The sequence below is a fragment of the Equus asinus genome, chromosome 9 (assembly GCF_041296235.1).
Source record: "Equus asinus isolate D_3611 breed Donkey chromosome 9, EquAss-T2T_v2, whole genome shotgun sequence".
Classification (NCBI taxonomy): Eukaryota; Metazoa; Chordata; class Mammalia; order Perissodactyla; family Equidae; genus Equus; species Equus asinus.
The window spans coordinates 74786212-74804285 of NC_091798.1; the positions used below are offsets into that span (position 1 = coordinate 74786212).

General features: G+C 42.9%; 1 protein-coding gene across 1 annotated transcript in view; it reads left to right on the forward strand.

Annotated features, from left to right (window-relative positions):
* The window catches only part of LIX1 (limb and CNS expressed 1), a 49347-nt gene that overhangs the window by 22483 nt on the left and 8790 nt on the right, over window positions 1-18074 (forward strand). The window contains exons 3-4 of the mRNA XM_014867208.3: window positions 11632-11772; window positions 14194-14289. Of these exons, the coding sequence (XP_014722694.2) occupies window positions 11632-11772; window positions 14194-14289 (237 nt within the window). The remainder of the gene's footprint in view (window positions 1-11631; window positions 11773-14193; window positions 14290-18074) is intronic.

The following is an 18074-nucleotide window of genomic DNA, read 5'->3' on the forward strand; positions in this document are numbered from 1 at the left end:
ACACTTTTCTTTGTCAGTTCAGAAACCATCTTAAATGCTATTTTCACCATATAACATTTCATCACGTTTTTGCCAGCAGTTGGCCTGTAAGAGCCTACATGCTCATTCCTGCAATGCCTTTCACATAATCAAATGTCACCCTTGTGCATTGCAAATCATTTCACGATGGATTATTAATGCCAATACCATGTGCTGAGACATGGAGAAACCATTATGCCAGCAGAAGCCTTCTTACTGAGCCGTGGACGTCACCTCCAATGGTGCCAAGTAATTGAAAATACTTGAAGTGGAGTATGGGACTGGGTTGTGGGATTAAACCCTCTGGTTTCATGAAAGCTGTAAGAGATTAGGCTCATTCATTCTTTAGAAAAGTGGTATTCAGACTGAGCTTTAGTTTTCTGATTAATCAAAGGAAAGCAGCCAAAAGGCTCTGATGGACACAAACCACTGGTTTTATGCAAAGAAACCTCCCACTGAAGTAAATGGGAGGCTGGTGTCCAAGAGGACTAATTAAAGAATTTTCAGTTCGTCTTGACACCACAACTGCAAAAAACAAGAGAGCCAGAGGGAAAGAAAGCAGCCGCAAGCCTGTCTTTAAAGCATGTCTTCATAAACTACTGCAGTATAGAAAAAGAGAAGTGAAAGGATGATTCTGCTTTGAATTTCTAAACAGTAAACAAAATGATCTATTGATACTAAATTATCATATTGATAGATAAATTATTTCTAAATAAACTTAATTATAACTTTCAGAAAGTTATATTGAAACACATTAGTACTTCTTGTCTCTTTTATAAAAGAAACCATCTTCTAATGTTACAGGCATTAAGTAGGAATTCATGCTCTTCGGATGGTTTTTTTTACGCCATTTTTGTCTAGGCAGTTAATCCTTCCCCAGCCACATATCATGACCATGAAAACTGGCAGCAATTTCCATTTTTTACAATAAAAGCAACACAAGGGCCATCAGATCAACGTCTGATCCCCCTCTTGATCATCTCAGACAGAAAGCCATTCATTTCAGCAGCTGCTTTTGTTTCCAAATCTAAAAGGGGACATTAATTGAATATTTTATCTTATTTTATATTTTGATCAAAAGGTTTGTGATTCAAGTTTTGTTTTCAAACCAGTGACGTGGTCTTCCATATAGTCTGCTAGAATGATTCGGATTAATGAATTTCATTCCTATTTGGAATAAAAAGCAAAAATTCCTTTGCATATAGTCCTAGGCCATGCAATTATTATGTGTATAAATTACTAAAAAATGTATCCCCCTGGCTAAAACATTGATGTGATAGCTCGATTTATTTGAAGTGTAGGACACTAATTCGTTGGAGTATCCTATCTTTTTCACATAAATATTTTGTTGTTCCTGTTAAAATTGCTTCACAGAAAATACATACAAGTGTTGAACACTGGAGTGGGGAACTTTGCTGTTTGCGTAATGCCAGGCACCACATGAAATCGAGACATTTAATATTTCCATAGGCAAGCTGTTGGTTGTTTTTTTTTTATTTTCAAACAACATTTGGTGTTGCATAACAGGCTACACAGTTGGGAGAGGTAAGATGGAACATGCGGAGGAGATGAGCTCCTTGCAAAGATCTCTTTCTAAAAGGCCTTTCATTTTGTGCCACTTACTTTTCAAACTAAAGCCTTTGCCTATGAAGATATCTAGAAAAACTACTTTTGCAAAGCGCATACTGCCCAAAAGAAGGGTAAGGGTGTTTAATTTTGTTTTGTTTTAGTTACTTAAGACAGTAAGCACTCTTCATCTGGATTATCAGATATAAAACACAGGTTTCATACTTTCAGGCATTGAATGATTCCTCTCAAAGTTCAGGGAATTAAAAGTATATTTAAATCACAATAAACTATGTTTATAAAATTAATTTTTCCCAGGAGAGAAGAACTAAAAGAAAATGTGATTAATTCTTGACTTGACTAAATGGAATGGTAATGCTCTCTTTTTGCTGAGCGTTAAATAAGGCCTAGCCCTAACATTCCATGCCCCAAAGAGAGATTTAGTTCCTGCCATAAAATCAAGACTATTGCCCTGCACTAATGCGGTTTTAATGCCAAATATTTCAATTTGAAATCAGCCGTGACCTCTTCTGTCTCTAGAGTTGTCTACCTTGACCCAGATGCACAACACACTATGCAATGTAACTTAACTTCTAAAGGAAGTATTTCCTGGTAGAAATCTCCACAGGAAAGCATCTTGTTTTGCAACTAATGAGACCCAAAGATAGGAAGGTCAGTTATAACCCCTTCCTATTTGACAGTCGTATGTCAGCTAATGATCCAACTTTAATGACTTGCTCATGAAACTGAGAGTGCATATTGTTTTAATGAGAGCTTTTATTTATTCCCAGGCCCCTTCCCTAACTTTAATCTGTGTCTTTTCTTATCCTGCAAAGTGAATAGAGATGCTTGACCTCCAAATAGAACAGCAGAGTGCAGTGAGGGCAATGCTTGGGAAAAAGCTCCCTGGTCAATGAAGACTTGAGGCCATCTCCACAGGATTCTGCCAGCCCCTCGTTGATAAACTTCAGGAAGATGCTCACTGTCTCACCAGTTGCTGAGCGAGGAAGAAAAGCTGGCTGCACCTTTCCCCTCCATCCCTCTCAGTGCAATCAGACCCAAGTCCTTTCACATCAAAGCAACTATAAAAATAAACCCAAACTTTGAGCCCTGATCAATTCATCTTGTCTTCACCTTAACTTGAAAAAACAAAAAGAAAAAAAGAAAAAAGGGAAAAGAAAAAAACCTGAAGCAGCAAAACACAACATGGTTTTGTAATAGTTACCAGGGACCTTGGTCTGGGGATGTGTGTAGAATACCATTTGCAGCAGAGGTAAACGAGGAGGAGGCCAGGTGGTTTGTATTAGAAAAATAACATTCTGACCCACCATGTGCATAAAACGTTTCTTTCAGTTGACAGGAACTGGTGAGTTTTCTCTGAAAATTGGACTCCCAGACCAGTCCCCTCCCCCATACCTAGCAAAGACCCCCCATTCCCAGTGCACACAGAGCTCCAAATTGTTCCCAACGAATTTGCAGCCAGCCTGACCTACGGAGAAAGAGACACGATATTAACTTGGGTGACTGAGTTTCAACGGTTGCCCTCTTTCACATCACCATCTGGAAGGGGGGAAAAATGCTAATATATCCACAATTAGATAAATTGGAACACATGCAAATGTTCATGCTTAGAACAGGGCAGTCGAGGTCTTAAAGAACTGAAAGGGGGACAATTAGCAGCAGGGCCTGGTTTATGGCATTCTTTGTGCTGATGGCTTGCTGTCAGGATGAAACTGAGGTGTTGGTGACACTGACCAGAGCTGGCAGGCCAAACACATAAACTCTGCAAGTCACTGCCTGAGACTTGGACTCTGAGGCACAAAAGCAAAATGTTCCAACCACTTGAATGACAGACTTGACAGCCGAAAGGATTTGAGCAAGAATTCTCACTTCTCACAGAGTCGGTTTATTTGATTTTGCCACCTGCACCATCCCAGCTTGGGGTGATCCCCTTGGGTACGATGTGCTATTGATCGAATGCCACCTAAATAACACTGACCTGCCCTTGACCCCAGGGGGGACAGCACCTTCAGCTTTGAGCGTGCATGTAGATCCAGTCTATCACATGTGCTCTCACATTGCTGTTCTTATTCAAAAACCTTGCTCCTCACAGACTCCTTTTCAAGTCCTTGGCTATCATTGGTACATCCTGAGTAAAGTATGCCTACTTTGGTTTTATACACTTTGGATGTGCAGACCTTTTTTTTCTTGGATGTCTTTAAAATACAAATATGAAAAATTCTTAAGTCTGACGTTTAATATGGAGAGAAGTTAGTTATATCGATGTCTTTCCATACGCTTCCCTAAAGAAGGCACTGTAGTTGGGATGTCTGTACAGAAAAATTTTGGGATTCAGAAACAGCTATTCAACACACGTATCCTACCTATTTTCTAAAATAAATCATGAGAAAAAAATTATTAATCAAATGAGGGCTTCCAGGGAGGTAACCGTTCAGAGTATAAATTATGTCAACCTGGCTAGAAGGTGTTCCTATGAACAATAACATACTTATCAATAATTTTTAAGTATTTAATAAAGAATTAACAATAAAACTAGTTTCTTATTAGGCATTTCTGTTTTTATAACAGGTGCATGACTACCACAATTTTATTTCAATTAAGTTAGGAACTTACGTATATCCTAAAAAATTGGCTAGCCACTATTTTATATTGGGACAGCCTACTGGCCCAGAAATTAATCTTGGTTGATTAATCTTCCATCGCATAGTGTGACACTTTAGAAAACCATCACAGAAGAAATAAAAACTGCTGAGCAAAAAAGGAAAATTGAAACCTCACTTAGTTAGGTCCGTAGTGCTTATAGTCTTCCTATGGGCCTGGTTTTAGAAAAATTATCCTAAAGGATTATTTTTTCAACCTGAACGCTGCTTTCCTTGCCTCTTGGGTAGAAGCAATTTCTCTAGTGAGAAATTAGCATTTTTGTTGTTAGCAGAAGGGGATTTGCCATTGTGATACTGTGATTTATAATAAGAAATATATATTGGGTCTTCATCTTCGTTCCTAGCACAGAGCTCCTGAAAACCTGGGAATTCCATAAGTGAGAAGAGTGATAAGGGTATTTTTTAATTCATAAAAACGCCTTTTTACCACACCTGAGTTTATGTTAATGAGTTGACTTTCAGAAGGCCCCTAAAGATGGCGGCTGCTGCCAGGGGAACGAAGCATGTGATTAGGAGGTTCAGCCCCAGCGTCTGATCTCCTGGGAGGGGAGAGGGGCTGAAGATTGACTTAATCACCAGTGGTCAAAGATTTAATCAATCATGTCTAAGTTATGAAGCCTCCTTAAAAATCCTAAATGGTGGGATTTGGGGAGCTTCTAGGTTGGCATATATTTGGAAGTACTGGGAGGGTGGTGCACCCAGAGAAGGCATGGAAGCCCTGAGCCTCTTGCCGCATACCTTGCCGTGTGCATCTCTTCCTCTGGCTGTTCCTGAGTTGTATCCTTTTATAAGAAACGAGCAATCTAGTAAGTAAACTGTTCACCTGAGTTCTGTGAGCCATTCTAGCAAATGATGGAATCAAAGGAGGGGGTTATGGGGGCCTCTCATTTGCAGCTGGTTGGTCAGAAATATAAGTAACAACTTGGCCTTGCAATTAGCATCTGAAGTGGGACCAGTTTATAAGACAGAGTCATTAATCTCTGAGATCTGGTGCTACCTTCAAGTAGACAGTTTCAGAATTGAGTTAAATTGTAGGACAGCCAGCTGGTATCAGAGAATTAGTTGGTGTGGGGGGAAAACCCCATAAATTTGGTGACCAGAGTATGGAAGTGTAGAATGTTGTAGTATAGTAGAGGAGAGAGTTTTCCTTTTCAACCATGAAGCCTATGAAGCTTCCACATAGGCTCCTTCTAAATCATAATGCCAATTTTTCTTATTTGGAATTTCATATTGTTTTTCTTAAACAAGATCTCCCCAATTGTGCAAGCTTCAGGCCCCACAAAACCTGGTTCTGCCCTTGCCAATTAGTAATGAGACACAGAAAGGACAGAACCTAGGGCAACATTCCTCTAAGGATAGTCCTGGATCTACCTGCCTCAGAGTGACCTGAAAAACTTGTTAAAATGCAGACCCCTCATCGCAATCCATCTGACAAAACTCAGTAGGTCAGATTGGGGCCTGGGAGTGTGCATATTTAGCAAGTTTCCCAGGTGTTCTCACTATGAACAGTAAACGTTTTTTTTTGTTGTTGTTTTGTTTTGTTTTGTTTTTTAAGAAGATTAGCCCTGAGCTAACTGCTGCCAATCCTCCTCTTTTTGCTGAGGAAGACTGGCCCTGAGCTAACATCCGTGCCCATCTTTCTCTACTTTATATGTGGGACGCCTACCACAGCATGGCATGCCAAGTGGTGCCATGTCCGCACCTGGGATTCGAACCAGTGCACCCCAGGCCACTGAAGCAGAATGTGCGCACTTAACCACTGCACCCCTGGGTCAGCCCCAACACTAAAGTGTTTGAACTATTGCTTTGGACTCCTGACCTAGCCTTAGTGATGATCTTCATAGTGTACCCTGTGTGTTCCTAGCAGCTTATTGGTGATTTAACATCCAAAATAAAATACAAGGCCAGAATGAGCTGGTCTTGGGAGAATTTCTTATCCATTGGAGCTGGGGAGTTTAATTTAAATGACTTTTGCTCTTGAAGAGTTACCAAACACTTCTTAAAATTGTCAGACAAGCTTATGTGGTGAAATCTCAAATTCTCTTGGCCCCGTTCTTAATCAAGGAGTCACTTCCAGCCAGCACAAGAAACTTTCTACGGGGAGTGACATTTGATCTTCTGGTCTAGCGAAAGCTGGCCTTTCTCTCTCCATTTTCCTTCTCCCACAGTCCAGGTAGAGGAAAGCGTTGAAAGGACAATAGGAAGGAAGTGGATGTTGAGACATCTGTCAGCACGTTCCCCTCCTCACTGAGCACAGTTTCTTGCCACAGTGTACTGCTTCCTCCATGGCCTTCTCTTCTAAATGAAGTTGAGTTTGTCACGTGGCCATGGGAGGAGATTCTCTTAGAGTCTTGTGTCAGAAGGACCCATGGAGTATTAAGGTTGGAGCTTTGGCTGATGTACTGTACTGATTTGAGGAAATGCTGTGAAACTTTAGCCAAAGTATGTGTTGTCTCTATTCTAGGTGAGTGACCATTTCTGTGACAAGCAGAATAGCGTAGTGGTCAAAACCCTGGGCTCTCAAGTCAGCCAGACCCGGGGTTGGATCTTGTTTGGCCACTTTTTAGGTTATTGGACCTTGGGATATGTAACCTGTTTTCTTATCTACAAAATAAGGATAACAACAAAACCAACCTCATAGGATTGTGGTAATGACTACATGTGCCAGTAAACATAAAGTGCTGAGCTCAGTGCCCAGCATATAGTGTCAGCAATGGAGGTTACTATTATTGAGCTCTCCCTCAAAGGTGACTGAGAGAGTTCCTAATTACCAGAGATGAGCAAAGCCTTTGTATTAGTTATCAATGGCTGTGTAACAAATTGCCTCAAAACTTATACTCATTGTCTCACACTGTTTCTGAGGGTCAGAAATTTGGAAGCAGCTTAGCTGGGTCATTCTGGCCCAGGGTCTCCCAGGGGCTGCAGTCAAGCTGTCAGCAGAGCTGCCATCCTCTGAAGGCTTGATCCGGGCTGGAGGATCAGCTTCCAGTGTCACTCAGGTGGCTGTTGTCAGGCCTTAGTTCCTTACCGTGTGCCTTTCTGTAGGACTGTTCACAAGATGGCAGCTGACTTTTCCTGGAGCAAGTGATCCAAGAGAGAAAACATGTGTGACCAAGATGGAAGCCACGGTGTCTTTATAACCTAACAGCGAAAGTGACATTTCATGACTTCTGCCATATTCTGTTGGCTACACAGACAAACCGTGGTGCCGTGTGGGAGAGGACTGCACAAGGGTGTGAATGCCAGGGGGCAGAGGGCCCTGGGGGCTAAGGCAGAGGCTGGCCACCACTGTCTTTAAGTAGTTTTCCTGAGCAGTGCCACAGACGCACTTATTTTTTTGCTTTAATTTTAGATTAGAGTCAGGAGGCTTTGAAATGATTATAGTGGTTTATAATCTACCAGCAAATGAAAGGCATCTGAGCATCAAGATAAATGTCTGAGTGGGGTCTGCTAGCCACTTGAAAAGCATGTGGCTCCACATGCCTAGGAAATCCACAGCTGACTTTAGTAAAATCTCGACTATTAAATATTCTGGCCCTGCACTTTCACAAAGTGCAAAGGACAAAAGTTGTCTCTCTGTATTAACAAGGAAGAATGGTTGGCGGATAAGGCACGGTTTACAAATCTGTATTTATGATTGGGGTCTGGCTGAAAAACAGCAAGAATAAACCATACAACCTGGGAAGTCTAATTCTAGCAGGAAGTTGCTTTGAAATAACATCATACTTCATTCACTCCCCAACTGATGTCTTTGACGACCAGTTTGGACACATCAATAAAATGTCCTGTCACTTACCATATTTTATTTTCTTGCAGAGTTTCCCACTGTTTGATGGTAATTCTAACAGCGCCTGTTCTTACAGCAGAATCACACTCTGATTTCGATTTGCCAAGTAGATTGCTTTTGGCTAAATTTCTTGCCCAAGCACCGGTCCTTATAGTTTGAGAGGGCCCATTAAGAAATCCCTAAAGAAAAATATGCAGCTTTTACTGGCTTGGATTTGTAGCTCCAAAATTTAGAAAAAGGCGGCTGGTTAACATTATAGACATTTTGAAGTACTTGTCTTTCAGAAATGCAAAGAACAAGGGCAAGAAAAGCCCTTTGATGGCTCAGAATTTATTTTATTTTATGTACTTATTAATTGGTACACTTTCTCCCCCATTTTATCCGAAGATTCTGTACACTGAAACAATAAAATAAGTAAAGACATGTGTCTGCTCTAAAATCTCAATATTGGTTAAGTCTCCACGGTCCCTTTTCCTGCTTTCTGGGGAAAGGCTCTTGCTGTTCCCTCAGCCCCCCGGCACTTTGATCTCAGAAGCGATGCCGTTTGGTTGTAAATGTACGTGGCGCCTTTGATCTAGTACTTAGCTGGTCTTATTTAAAATAGATAGCTTCTTTTATCTAAGCAGTGTTTACGAGGTCTCTCTCTGTGAAAGATGGTTTAAATTGCTATTATTTAGATAGAAAGTTACATAAAGTTTCTTAAGAGTGCCCAGATCTGAATCTAATTCTCTAAATTCTAAACCCCCAGTGGCACGATTATAGATTTCATGAAGCAAATTCCTATTAAAATGAGCCACTCCTACAGATGTCGGGTAATATTTGCAAAAACTTTGCTTTTTAATGGGGAAGTGATTTTCCAAAGAATAATAAACGTATCCTACACAGAGGCAAAATGGTAGTCTCAGAGTAACTGAACTTGAAGGCCAATTATCCCTTTGAAATTCATGTATTAATATATTTTTATATTACTGAGTTATGCCTGCGATACAGGGTATATTGAAGTGGGACTTTTTAAAAATAATAAGTGTATATCCTTAATTCTCTTCTTTAAGAGAATTTCTTGAGCATCTTGTCAGGTGCTTTAGTGACTTGTGTTGGAAATTCCTAAGCTGTGTTCTAGTATTCTTTCCACAAACTATGCTGCAGGTGCAGAGACACAAAGATGACTGAGTCACAGACTCTGCCCTTAGGTTGCTCACAGTCTGGGGTTAGGGGGCAGAGCACTAGTAGACAATTACACGGTAATGTGGCAAGTGCCTCTCGTGGACAGTGGCCCTCCCAGCGTGGCCTTGGGAGTGGTCAGGGAAAGCTTCCTGGAAGAGGTGGCACCCAAGCTTCAGGAAAAGACTGCTGACTAAGAATTCAGTGTCCTGTAAATTCCCAGCCAAGTCCATAATGCAAAGCCAACCTATACGCCCAGGCCCCCTGGTTTACTACAGATGCCCGAGACCTTGGGAAAGGTCTAAACTTGGAATGGCTTTGCTGTGAGAAGCTACCCCAAAGCCTTCTTGCTAGTCCTTCCACACTCAGGAGAAAAACTCCAGACTACTTTTCACATAGATTTTAGAACTTCAGCTCCATTCTTCATTTAAAGGCGATGTGGGAAATCTCTTTGTGCTGTAAGTGAAAATAGCTGCCTTTAATTGTTCTGTTTTGGTAGGTTCCAGACATATGTTTTTTCCATCCTCCATGCTGTTATGTCCCTACCATTTCAAAAGTCTTGTCATTATTTTATCCACGTATTAACCATGTGCGAGGACATCCAAGAGCTGACCGTGGGAGTCTGGAGGATGCTCAAGAAGTATTCAAGGGACCCTTCCCAGGCCTGGAGGTTGGGAGAGAGGCAGGAAGAAGTAATCTGTGGTCAAGCCCAGGATCATCACAATAGTAGTCACAGCTGTTCTAGGAGGGAGGTCTCAGGGGGAAAGTGAGAGGGGGCTGGGGGGCCTGACCTTAGGGGGCTCAGCCTTGGTTTGTGCAGACGGAGATGGAGCCAAGAGGCCAGCCTCTGGAGGATACAGAGCACGAATCTGGGATGTTCCTGGATCCGTGCAGGCATGGCGAGCATGGCACAGATGAGGTAGGGGCAACGATGTGCTGAAAGTAAACTGAACGGGTTTGGCTTTTCCCAGTGGTGCTACCAAGCCCTTGAGGCAAAATGAAACTGCAAGATGCAGTGGGATCTTTGGTACTTGCCCTGTTCTTTCACATCGGTCACCAAGCACTACTGATTCTGAGAACCATGCATCTTAGGTCGTAGGAGCCATGGAGCTCAGAGAGCCTGGCCTCCCCATCTGTCCAGTGAGGAAACAAGCCCCAAAGTTCAGGGAACCCAGGTCTCAGTCACTGAGTGGCAGAGCCAGGGGTGCCTGGCCACCCTGTTGACCAGGACCCTGGCCTGGTCTTCCCTTTGTGGGGTTTCTTTCCCACTTGGAGTCCTAGAGCAGAGTCTAGGACCCGAGACAGTTGCCAGGAGCCTATGGGAGAGAGACCATCACACCCGGGGTTCCTCCAATAGGTGTGGTTCCAGGGCCAGTGCGGTTCGCATAGGGCTTCATCCCTCCATCTGGACCCCCAGGGTCCACACCAAGTCAGAACTTGAATAAGAACATTGTAGTTCATGAGAAAAGAGATGGAAAAGAATCAGGATACCCTGAGCAGACCCGTGTGAGCCACGGGAAAGCCAGGCTAGAAGGATGGAGAGCAATATTACATTTGGGAGAAATGAAATGCTTTTTATGAGTTACTGATCATAGGCTGCCTATGGCCCTTAACTTCAGGAAGGCCAAATGGAGCGTGTCCCATGCAAGCTGCGTGGACTGAGAGCAAGTTGGAAAGGGTGGTCCTCAAGAAAATCAGGGGACTTTTATTAGAGGAAGGGGGATAAATGCTGGAAAAGGGAAAACAACAGATTTTGACAGCAGCACCCTTGTCCTAACCTGGAGGTAAAAAAGTATAAGACTGAGATGTTCTCGTAGAGTGTTACCGTGTGCCAGGTTTTCGTAGTACTTCTTGTCTATTACCTAATTGAGCCTACCCACAGTCCTAGGATTCCTATTTACAGAGGAGGAAATTGAGGCACAGAAAGACTAACTTGCCCAAGGTCTTTCAGCTCTAAGTGCCAGAGCTGGGTTCTGAAGCCAAGCAGTCTGACTCCAGAGCCTGGGTTCTTAATTATTGTGTTAAAAGTATCTCCCATTTTCCGTCTTTCCTTACATTTTTTGTTCTCTGAAATAAGGATTTGAGGACTCTGATAAGGAATGCAATCACCTAGCACACAACAGTAGCTATGATTACTTTTATTATTATTTATTAACAGAGAACACAAAGCCTCTGGTGCATAGTAGATATTCAATGACTGAAATAAGACACAAAGCATTGGAAGACCAACCAGGACATTTGCGTGGGCTCTAGGGCTGCAAGAAAATCTGCATGATCTTCAGCGGATTAGCAGTGGGTATGAGAATAGGTGCAGACAGCAAATGCATGAATAGAAATATCCAGAGACCCACTGAGGCAGGGACGAAATGGTAAGATGCTGAATCCTTTAATGACTCCTTTTCTCCATCCCTTCTCAAGTGCTGCTTAAGTAGAGCTGAGGCCAGACGGGATGCAGCGAAAGTGGCCCTAATCAACTCCCTCTTCAATGAGCTGCCCTCTCGCAGGATCACCAAGGAATTCATAATGGAGAGTGTGCAGGAAGCGGTTGCCTCCACCAGCGTGAGTACCCACCAGGGCAGGGAGGAGCTGGCTGCACTGAGAGGACTGAAGCATTGGAATCTTGGGAGGTGCTAAAATGAGCAAATTTTTAAAGAATTTTGCAAGTTTAATTTCTACTCATTAAATCGTTAATTTTCAGAAAAAGAACACTCGGGGTAGAAATCACAAAATTGGAGTTGGCTCTCTATTCCACATCTCAGTAATATTCTTAGCCTCCCTGGATCACAGTTAACCAAGCTTTAAATCAAGGTGGATAATTTGATCCCCCTTGATTTGTTCATTTGAATGTTTACTGTTTGAGGAACATTGTTTCTTTTAGGGCTTGAGAACACATGAAATTGAATACAGCTTTAATTTAGAGATAAAATCATTCATTTTCTCCCGAACTTGACTAATCCCAAAAATTATCTGAAGTGTTCATTAAAAATGCCAATTCCCCAGGGGCCAGCCCAGTGGCATGGTGGTTGAGTTCCCACACTCCACTTCTGTGGCCCAGGGTTCCCAGGTTCAAATCCCAGGCACAGACCCATGCACCACTCATCAGGCCATGCTGTGGTAGCAGCCCCCTTACAAAACGGAGGAGGATTGCCACGGATGTTGCAATTGCTCAGCGGCAATCTTCCTCAAGCAAAAAGAGGAAGATTGACAATAGATGTCAGCTCAGGGCCAATCTTCCTCACTTAAAAAAAAAACAAAAACAAAAACAAAGAAAAGTGCCAATTCCCCAGCCAGCACAGGGTCCTGCAATCTGTATTTTTAAGGAAAAACTGACTGCTTAGATATGGGAAAAGCCATATGCTCAGTATTTGTTAGCTTTTAGAATTGTCATGCTTAGTATCAACTACTTCTTTCAGAGAGCTTTGAAAATTTCTGTAATGGACGTAATTAAATGCAAAGTGCTTTAAGAACAAAAAACTATGGCTTAGAAATTTAGGTTGACGTTTTCTCAGCAATCCAGAAGTAGATGATGTGCCCCGTGAATTATCTAGAGCTCCTGATCCTTGTTACCTCCTAACTATAAACCCTGGAGGAAGCCTTGGGTCCTCACTGTGGCAGGTGTCTCCCTGGTGTGTAGGCCAAGGGCAGGAACTTTGAATTACCAAAGAGATTAGCCATCTCCTGGCTTCACTCTTAGCAAGGATAAACCCCATCTGAGGTTTTCATTCTCTGAGTCCCTTAATCCGACGAGAAAGGGTCTGTCACTCTGGAAAAACTGCTGATAATGAAAGAGACATTATCACACTAGCAGTGGCCTTTTTGCCCCTTTTCCCCTCATAAACGCTCTTATCACCCAGAGGAGAGATAAGGAAAGGGGCAACGGACAGAGTGGTTGACCTGGCAGGGAGACGGCAAGGAGGCCTGTTCTGTATCTGCTCTGAGGATGAAAGGAAGCCTTTCTTTTCTTCCCCTGTAAATTTCAAGTGCCTTTGAGGAAGAGAAGCTAGGAAAATGATGCCTGATTTATATGTGTGGAATTTACTCAGGAGCAGGGAGGGACCCTCTGTGTAAATGTAATTTATCATTTCTTCATGGAAATTTCTAAGGAAAGAGAATATATATGGTTTGCAGGCTTCTGGATGGATTTCCTCTGGGATATTTAAAAAGCCAACATAAATATTTCAGCAGCAGTGTGTTAATGTTATTGCATTCAAAAGCCATAAATTTGCTGCTATCTGATGCTGGCAGTTGTTTGTGCAGTCTCACGAAGACATTGCCCACCTTCCCAGGAATCCAAGGCCATGGGATATTGCAGGGCAGGCCCCAGTGCCATTCCAGAGCTCGCGTTAGCTTTTTTACTGCTGTCCCCCCTAACCAACTTGAACAGGAATTTCATTTCTACCCAGCACCCACCCACCTTGTTTCCTAAAGACTAAGTGGTCCAGAAGTGAAAAAATATAAACCACGATCCATGTCTCCAGGCCGAACACCAGCATACGATGAAAAGCTCCCATTAAGAGTCATGGTAGTAAAATATGAATGCTCCATACCACCAGGGAATTCTTTCCGTCAGTTACATAATCTTGCCTGGTTATCACTGGAATCAGATGGAGCAAGGTAGGCCGTTTCAAGATTTCAGTAACACACGAAGGGAGCCTCTGAGGGCAACCACTCAAACACTAATGCCACGACTAACAAAAACAGGAATCTCTGCTTTGGGATAATTCTTCTTTTAGCAAGTACAGAATCAGCCAACATTCTAATCAAAAGCTAGATTCAGATTGATTACAAAATCCTCTTCACTCCGAGTCATGGTGAGCTTAAGGATTTTACTCCAAATCAGCTGGAGACTCCGTTGTAGAATGCACACCCGAAGGGTTAGCACAACAGAAGGCTCTCTGTGGGGCACAGGATCAATTCAGGAACACTCAAAGAAGAGGAGGAAAAATCCGTAATATTTTCCTTTTTTGCTTCCTTCCCAAGGGCACACTGGACGACGCAGACGACCCCAGCACCAGCATCGGGGCCTATCACTACATGCTGGAGTCGAACATGGGGAAGACCATGCTGGAATTTCAGGTACCCGGCTTCCTGTCATTTGTTTATTTTGCTTCACAATCCAGGAGCCCGGGAGTATGCCACTCTTATCACGAGCATCTCCTGTCCCGAGAATCCACTCTTTTTTTGTTTTGGTCATTTTAATTTAACCCTCTTAGAATCCAGCACGTAGCTCTCTCTTAGGCTAAACAAACACAAGTCCCAGTCATTGCTTTCTTAAGGGAAGGGAAAGACTTGAGTCTAAGAAGCAGGTGGGAAACACCACTGTCTTAGGACCCTGTAACATTTCACCAGCTTCTCAGTACAAAATTCCCCCTTAAACCAAATCAAACCATTGGAAGTGTTGATTGTGACCATTTGGTTCTTAATTTTCAGAAGTCATAGATGAAGGTGCCTGCAACGTATCTTAAACAATGCCCCCTCAGTTCTGGTATTTCTGTTAAATAAGACCTGCCACCTCCTATCGTTAACTAACACCAAAAATTTAGCAAGCTGTGAGCCCTTTTCCATCTGCTGCTGACAAGGAATAGTACAGCTGAGGAACTATATTACCTATTTTTTGCAAATAAAATAATTGCATTAATAACAATAAGAATGATAATAGCTGGTCCTTACCAAGTGCTTACTTTCTCTTGCCCTGTGCTAAGCATTTAGCAAATATTTGCATAACTTAACCCTCACAATAAACATATGAGTATTTATGATCCCCATGTCATCATTGAAGGAAGTGTGCCATGTAGCTTAGCAAATGGTGGAGCCATGGTTCAGACCCAGCAGACTGATTTCTGAGCTCACACCCCCCGCTATTATTCTATATTGGGCCAGACAGATGAAAATTCAGAAGTGATTGGGCATGAAATGTGTGCCCTCTGAAAAAACTAAATGGGATGCAGTTGAATATCCACATACATGCAATGATAGTAGGAATCAGTATGCAGTGTTAGAATGAGGAGTCTTTACCCCTAGTATTTCAATTTTTTTAGGTTAGATTCCAAGAAGTAACCAGAGATTAGAGAGTTAGATTCCAAGAAGCAATCAGAGACATAAAGTTTTATGGACAAACATGTTCATCATGGTATAATTTACAACAGTGTTACAGCCGAGGCCTGAAGCCACCAGCTTTCAAATACCTTCCTTGGTAACTTTCAGACTCTTTTCCTGACTACAGAGGCATAGCCACTTCTTAGGTGGCTATGTCTCTCCTGCCCATTTTTAAAAATCAATACTTTTTCTCATCAACCCCTTGAGTGTTTGAAGCAAAAACACTCTTTCTTCGCCCTGTCCTGGGAAGATCTGGGTCATCTGTTTTCTCCGTAAGCAGCCGGGGTCTCGCTGACCCTTGATGTTGCTGGTCTCGGTTTGGAAGAGACCAGGTACCCTTAACACCTCCCCCAGGGAGAGGACGGGGTGGCCTCAGCTCAGCCTTTGGAGCGGGCTGGCCAGCCTGGCTCTGCTCCTCACCTCTCAACCCATTTCCTCATTTGTCGGTAAGCCAGGAAGAAGAATAGTAGTGGCGCCACCTCACAGTGCTGTTGTGAGGATTAGATGGGACAACATAGAAAGAGTCCAAAACAGTTCCTGGCATGTGGTAAACGCTCACTGAAGGTTCACAACTGTGATGATCTATATTTCTGAAGAAGGGCTGCTTTCCTGGAAATGCCAGAAGCTACCGGCTGGGTTCCCTGGACAACTGTATCTAACCTAAGGGTTCAGATGAGGACGGGGTGGCTACCCCCCACTAAATGCTTCAGGGCTATTGCTGTAGAAGAAAAGAGTGGAAGTGTAAAGGTCCTGTATTTATTTATTCATTCTCTAAAGTCAGGGAAAATAAACAAACGGGAAGAGCACGACGTGAGAGAAAGAACACAAACTCTTAAAATTCATCCAGACCTGAGTGTGGAGCCTGCTCTACCAACTGCCCCCGGTTACTGTAGCCATTCGGAGACTCTGTTTTCCCATCTGTAAAATAAGATTCAGAATGCCCATGCTGTAGGACTTTTGTGGGACCATAATATGACATTCATAAAGCATCTCGCACAGTGATTATTCCAGGAAAGAGCCTCATATATATTTTAACCCCTCCCCTCTCAACCCTAACCAGAGAATATCATACTTCATTTACTATAGAATGAATGTTGCCAGCCGCTGTACACGTAGTAGCTCGTGTGTGATTTAGTAGCTATTTTCAGAAAATTAAAAATGATCTTTGAATGCAGTTGGGTTAGTCTGCCAAAGATGAGGAGGACAAGACTCTTTTTTTAAATTCTTAAAATTCCATTCAAGTCCTATGAAAGGCTGTACTCAACCACCTTTGGGTGGTGCATTAATTGCCTTGCTAAGGGCTGTGTTTTCTGTGTGGTCTATGTAGTAAGGTATTTAAATATGTGAAATAATAATCTGCATCATACCGTGGAAATGCTTCATAAATTCTCATACAGGAGGCTGAGTGCAGGATGGTGGACAAAGGAAGAGGAAGATGTGAGGGCAACTCCAAACTCCTTCCCCGCAGTAGGGATGCTGGCAACCCAGGAGGAGGGCCGTGGAGCACATCCCTTTTCCTTCCGCCAGCTCTAGGTTGCCTGCTGGGTCTGGGCACATTCCTTGGTGGCCTGGGTTAAATGCATCAGCCTGTTTTTGCACATAATGGGAATTGACCACACACCTGGGCTGTTTGCAGCCGACACAGCAATTCAGTACCCCTGGTGGGTAATAGATGTGTGTCTGCATCTAGCTATGGATGACTGTTCCATATGAAAACAAGGCTGGTGTCTCCTGACTGCCCGCAGGCTTTCCAGGGGGGCCGGCGAGGAGGCAGTGCTCAGAGGAAATGTGATCGCCCTCTGCTTACCTTCACTTCGTGGGAGGCGAGCTCGGGTGCCATGCAGAAAACTGCCCGATGTTTGGGGGAGGGACGGCGACGGCACCAGCCACTGGGTCTTGTCAAGGTCAGATTTGAGGCAGACTTTGACTGAAGCTGGTTAATATATTTATTCTGAAGCCTAATGCAATCCAAGAAAGAGTTGTTTATTTACATCTTTGCTAAATTCTCCAGGTCGCCTTTTAAAATCTGGTCCCATAAACAAATTTCCTCTTAAATCCATTCTCTTGGGTGGGGAGATGGTGCCCACCTGTTTTTCAAGTTCTCCGTTTACAGTGTTTGTTTTTCTTATTTCTGATGAATCACAGAACCAAGCCAGTCTCCCAGACAGAGTTCCAGAGAGAAGCAGTACGCATTTTCTCCCCACAAAGTAGCTGAAAGGCCAAACATTGTTTCTAATAGGAGGCAACACCAGGAAGCCCTGAGAGAGCCCAGTTGTTAGTTTAAATTGAATGAATGACAAAATGAACCAAGGAAGCTGTAGAAGAAAAGCTACAACTGCTCTTTTTCCTGAAGAGAAAGCAAGCACAGGGCTCCCTCAATTCTCCATTCAATTTTAAATTGACTTTGCTGATGGGGACTGGCCACAAAATTGGGTGCAAAGTGAAAATGCAGGGCCTGTTGTTCAAAAATTACTAAAGATTTCAAGACAGGGGAGCATTAAACGCAGCATGGGCCCTGTGTGACTGCACAGGTCACACGCTCACGCAGCCACCTCGTCCTGAGACGGACCCACGAGAAGGGCCCAGACCAGGGTGAGCAGAGTTAGGGGGTCGCCTCAGGCACAACGTTTAAAGGAGCTCCAGAAACTCAGTAATCAAGACAAACAATATTATAATGCGATATTTTTAAAACTCTAATGTGCAAAAATTCATGGCGATCAAAATACTGAATTTTTAAATGACAGAATTTTAAATAAAAGACCCTG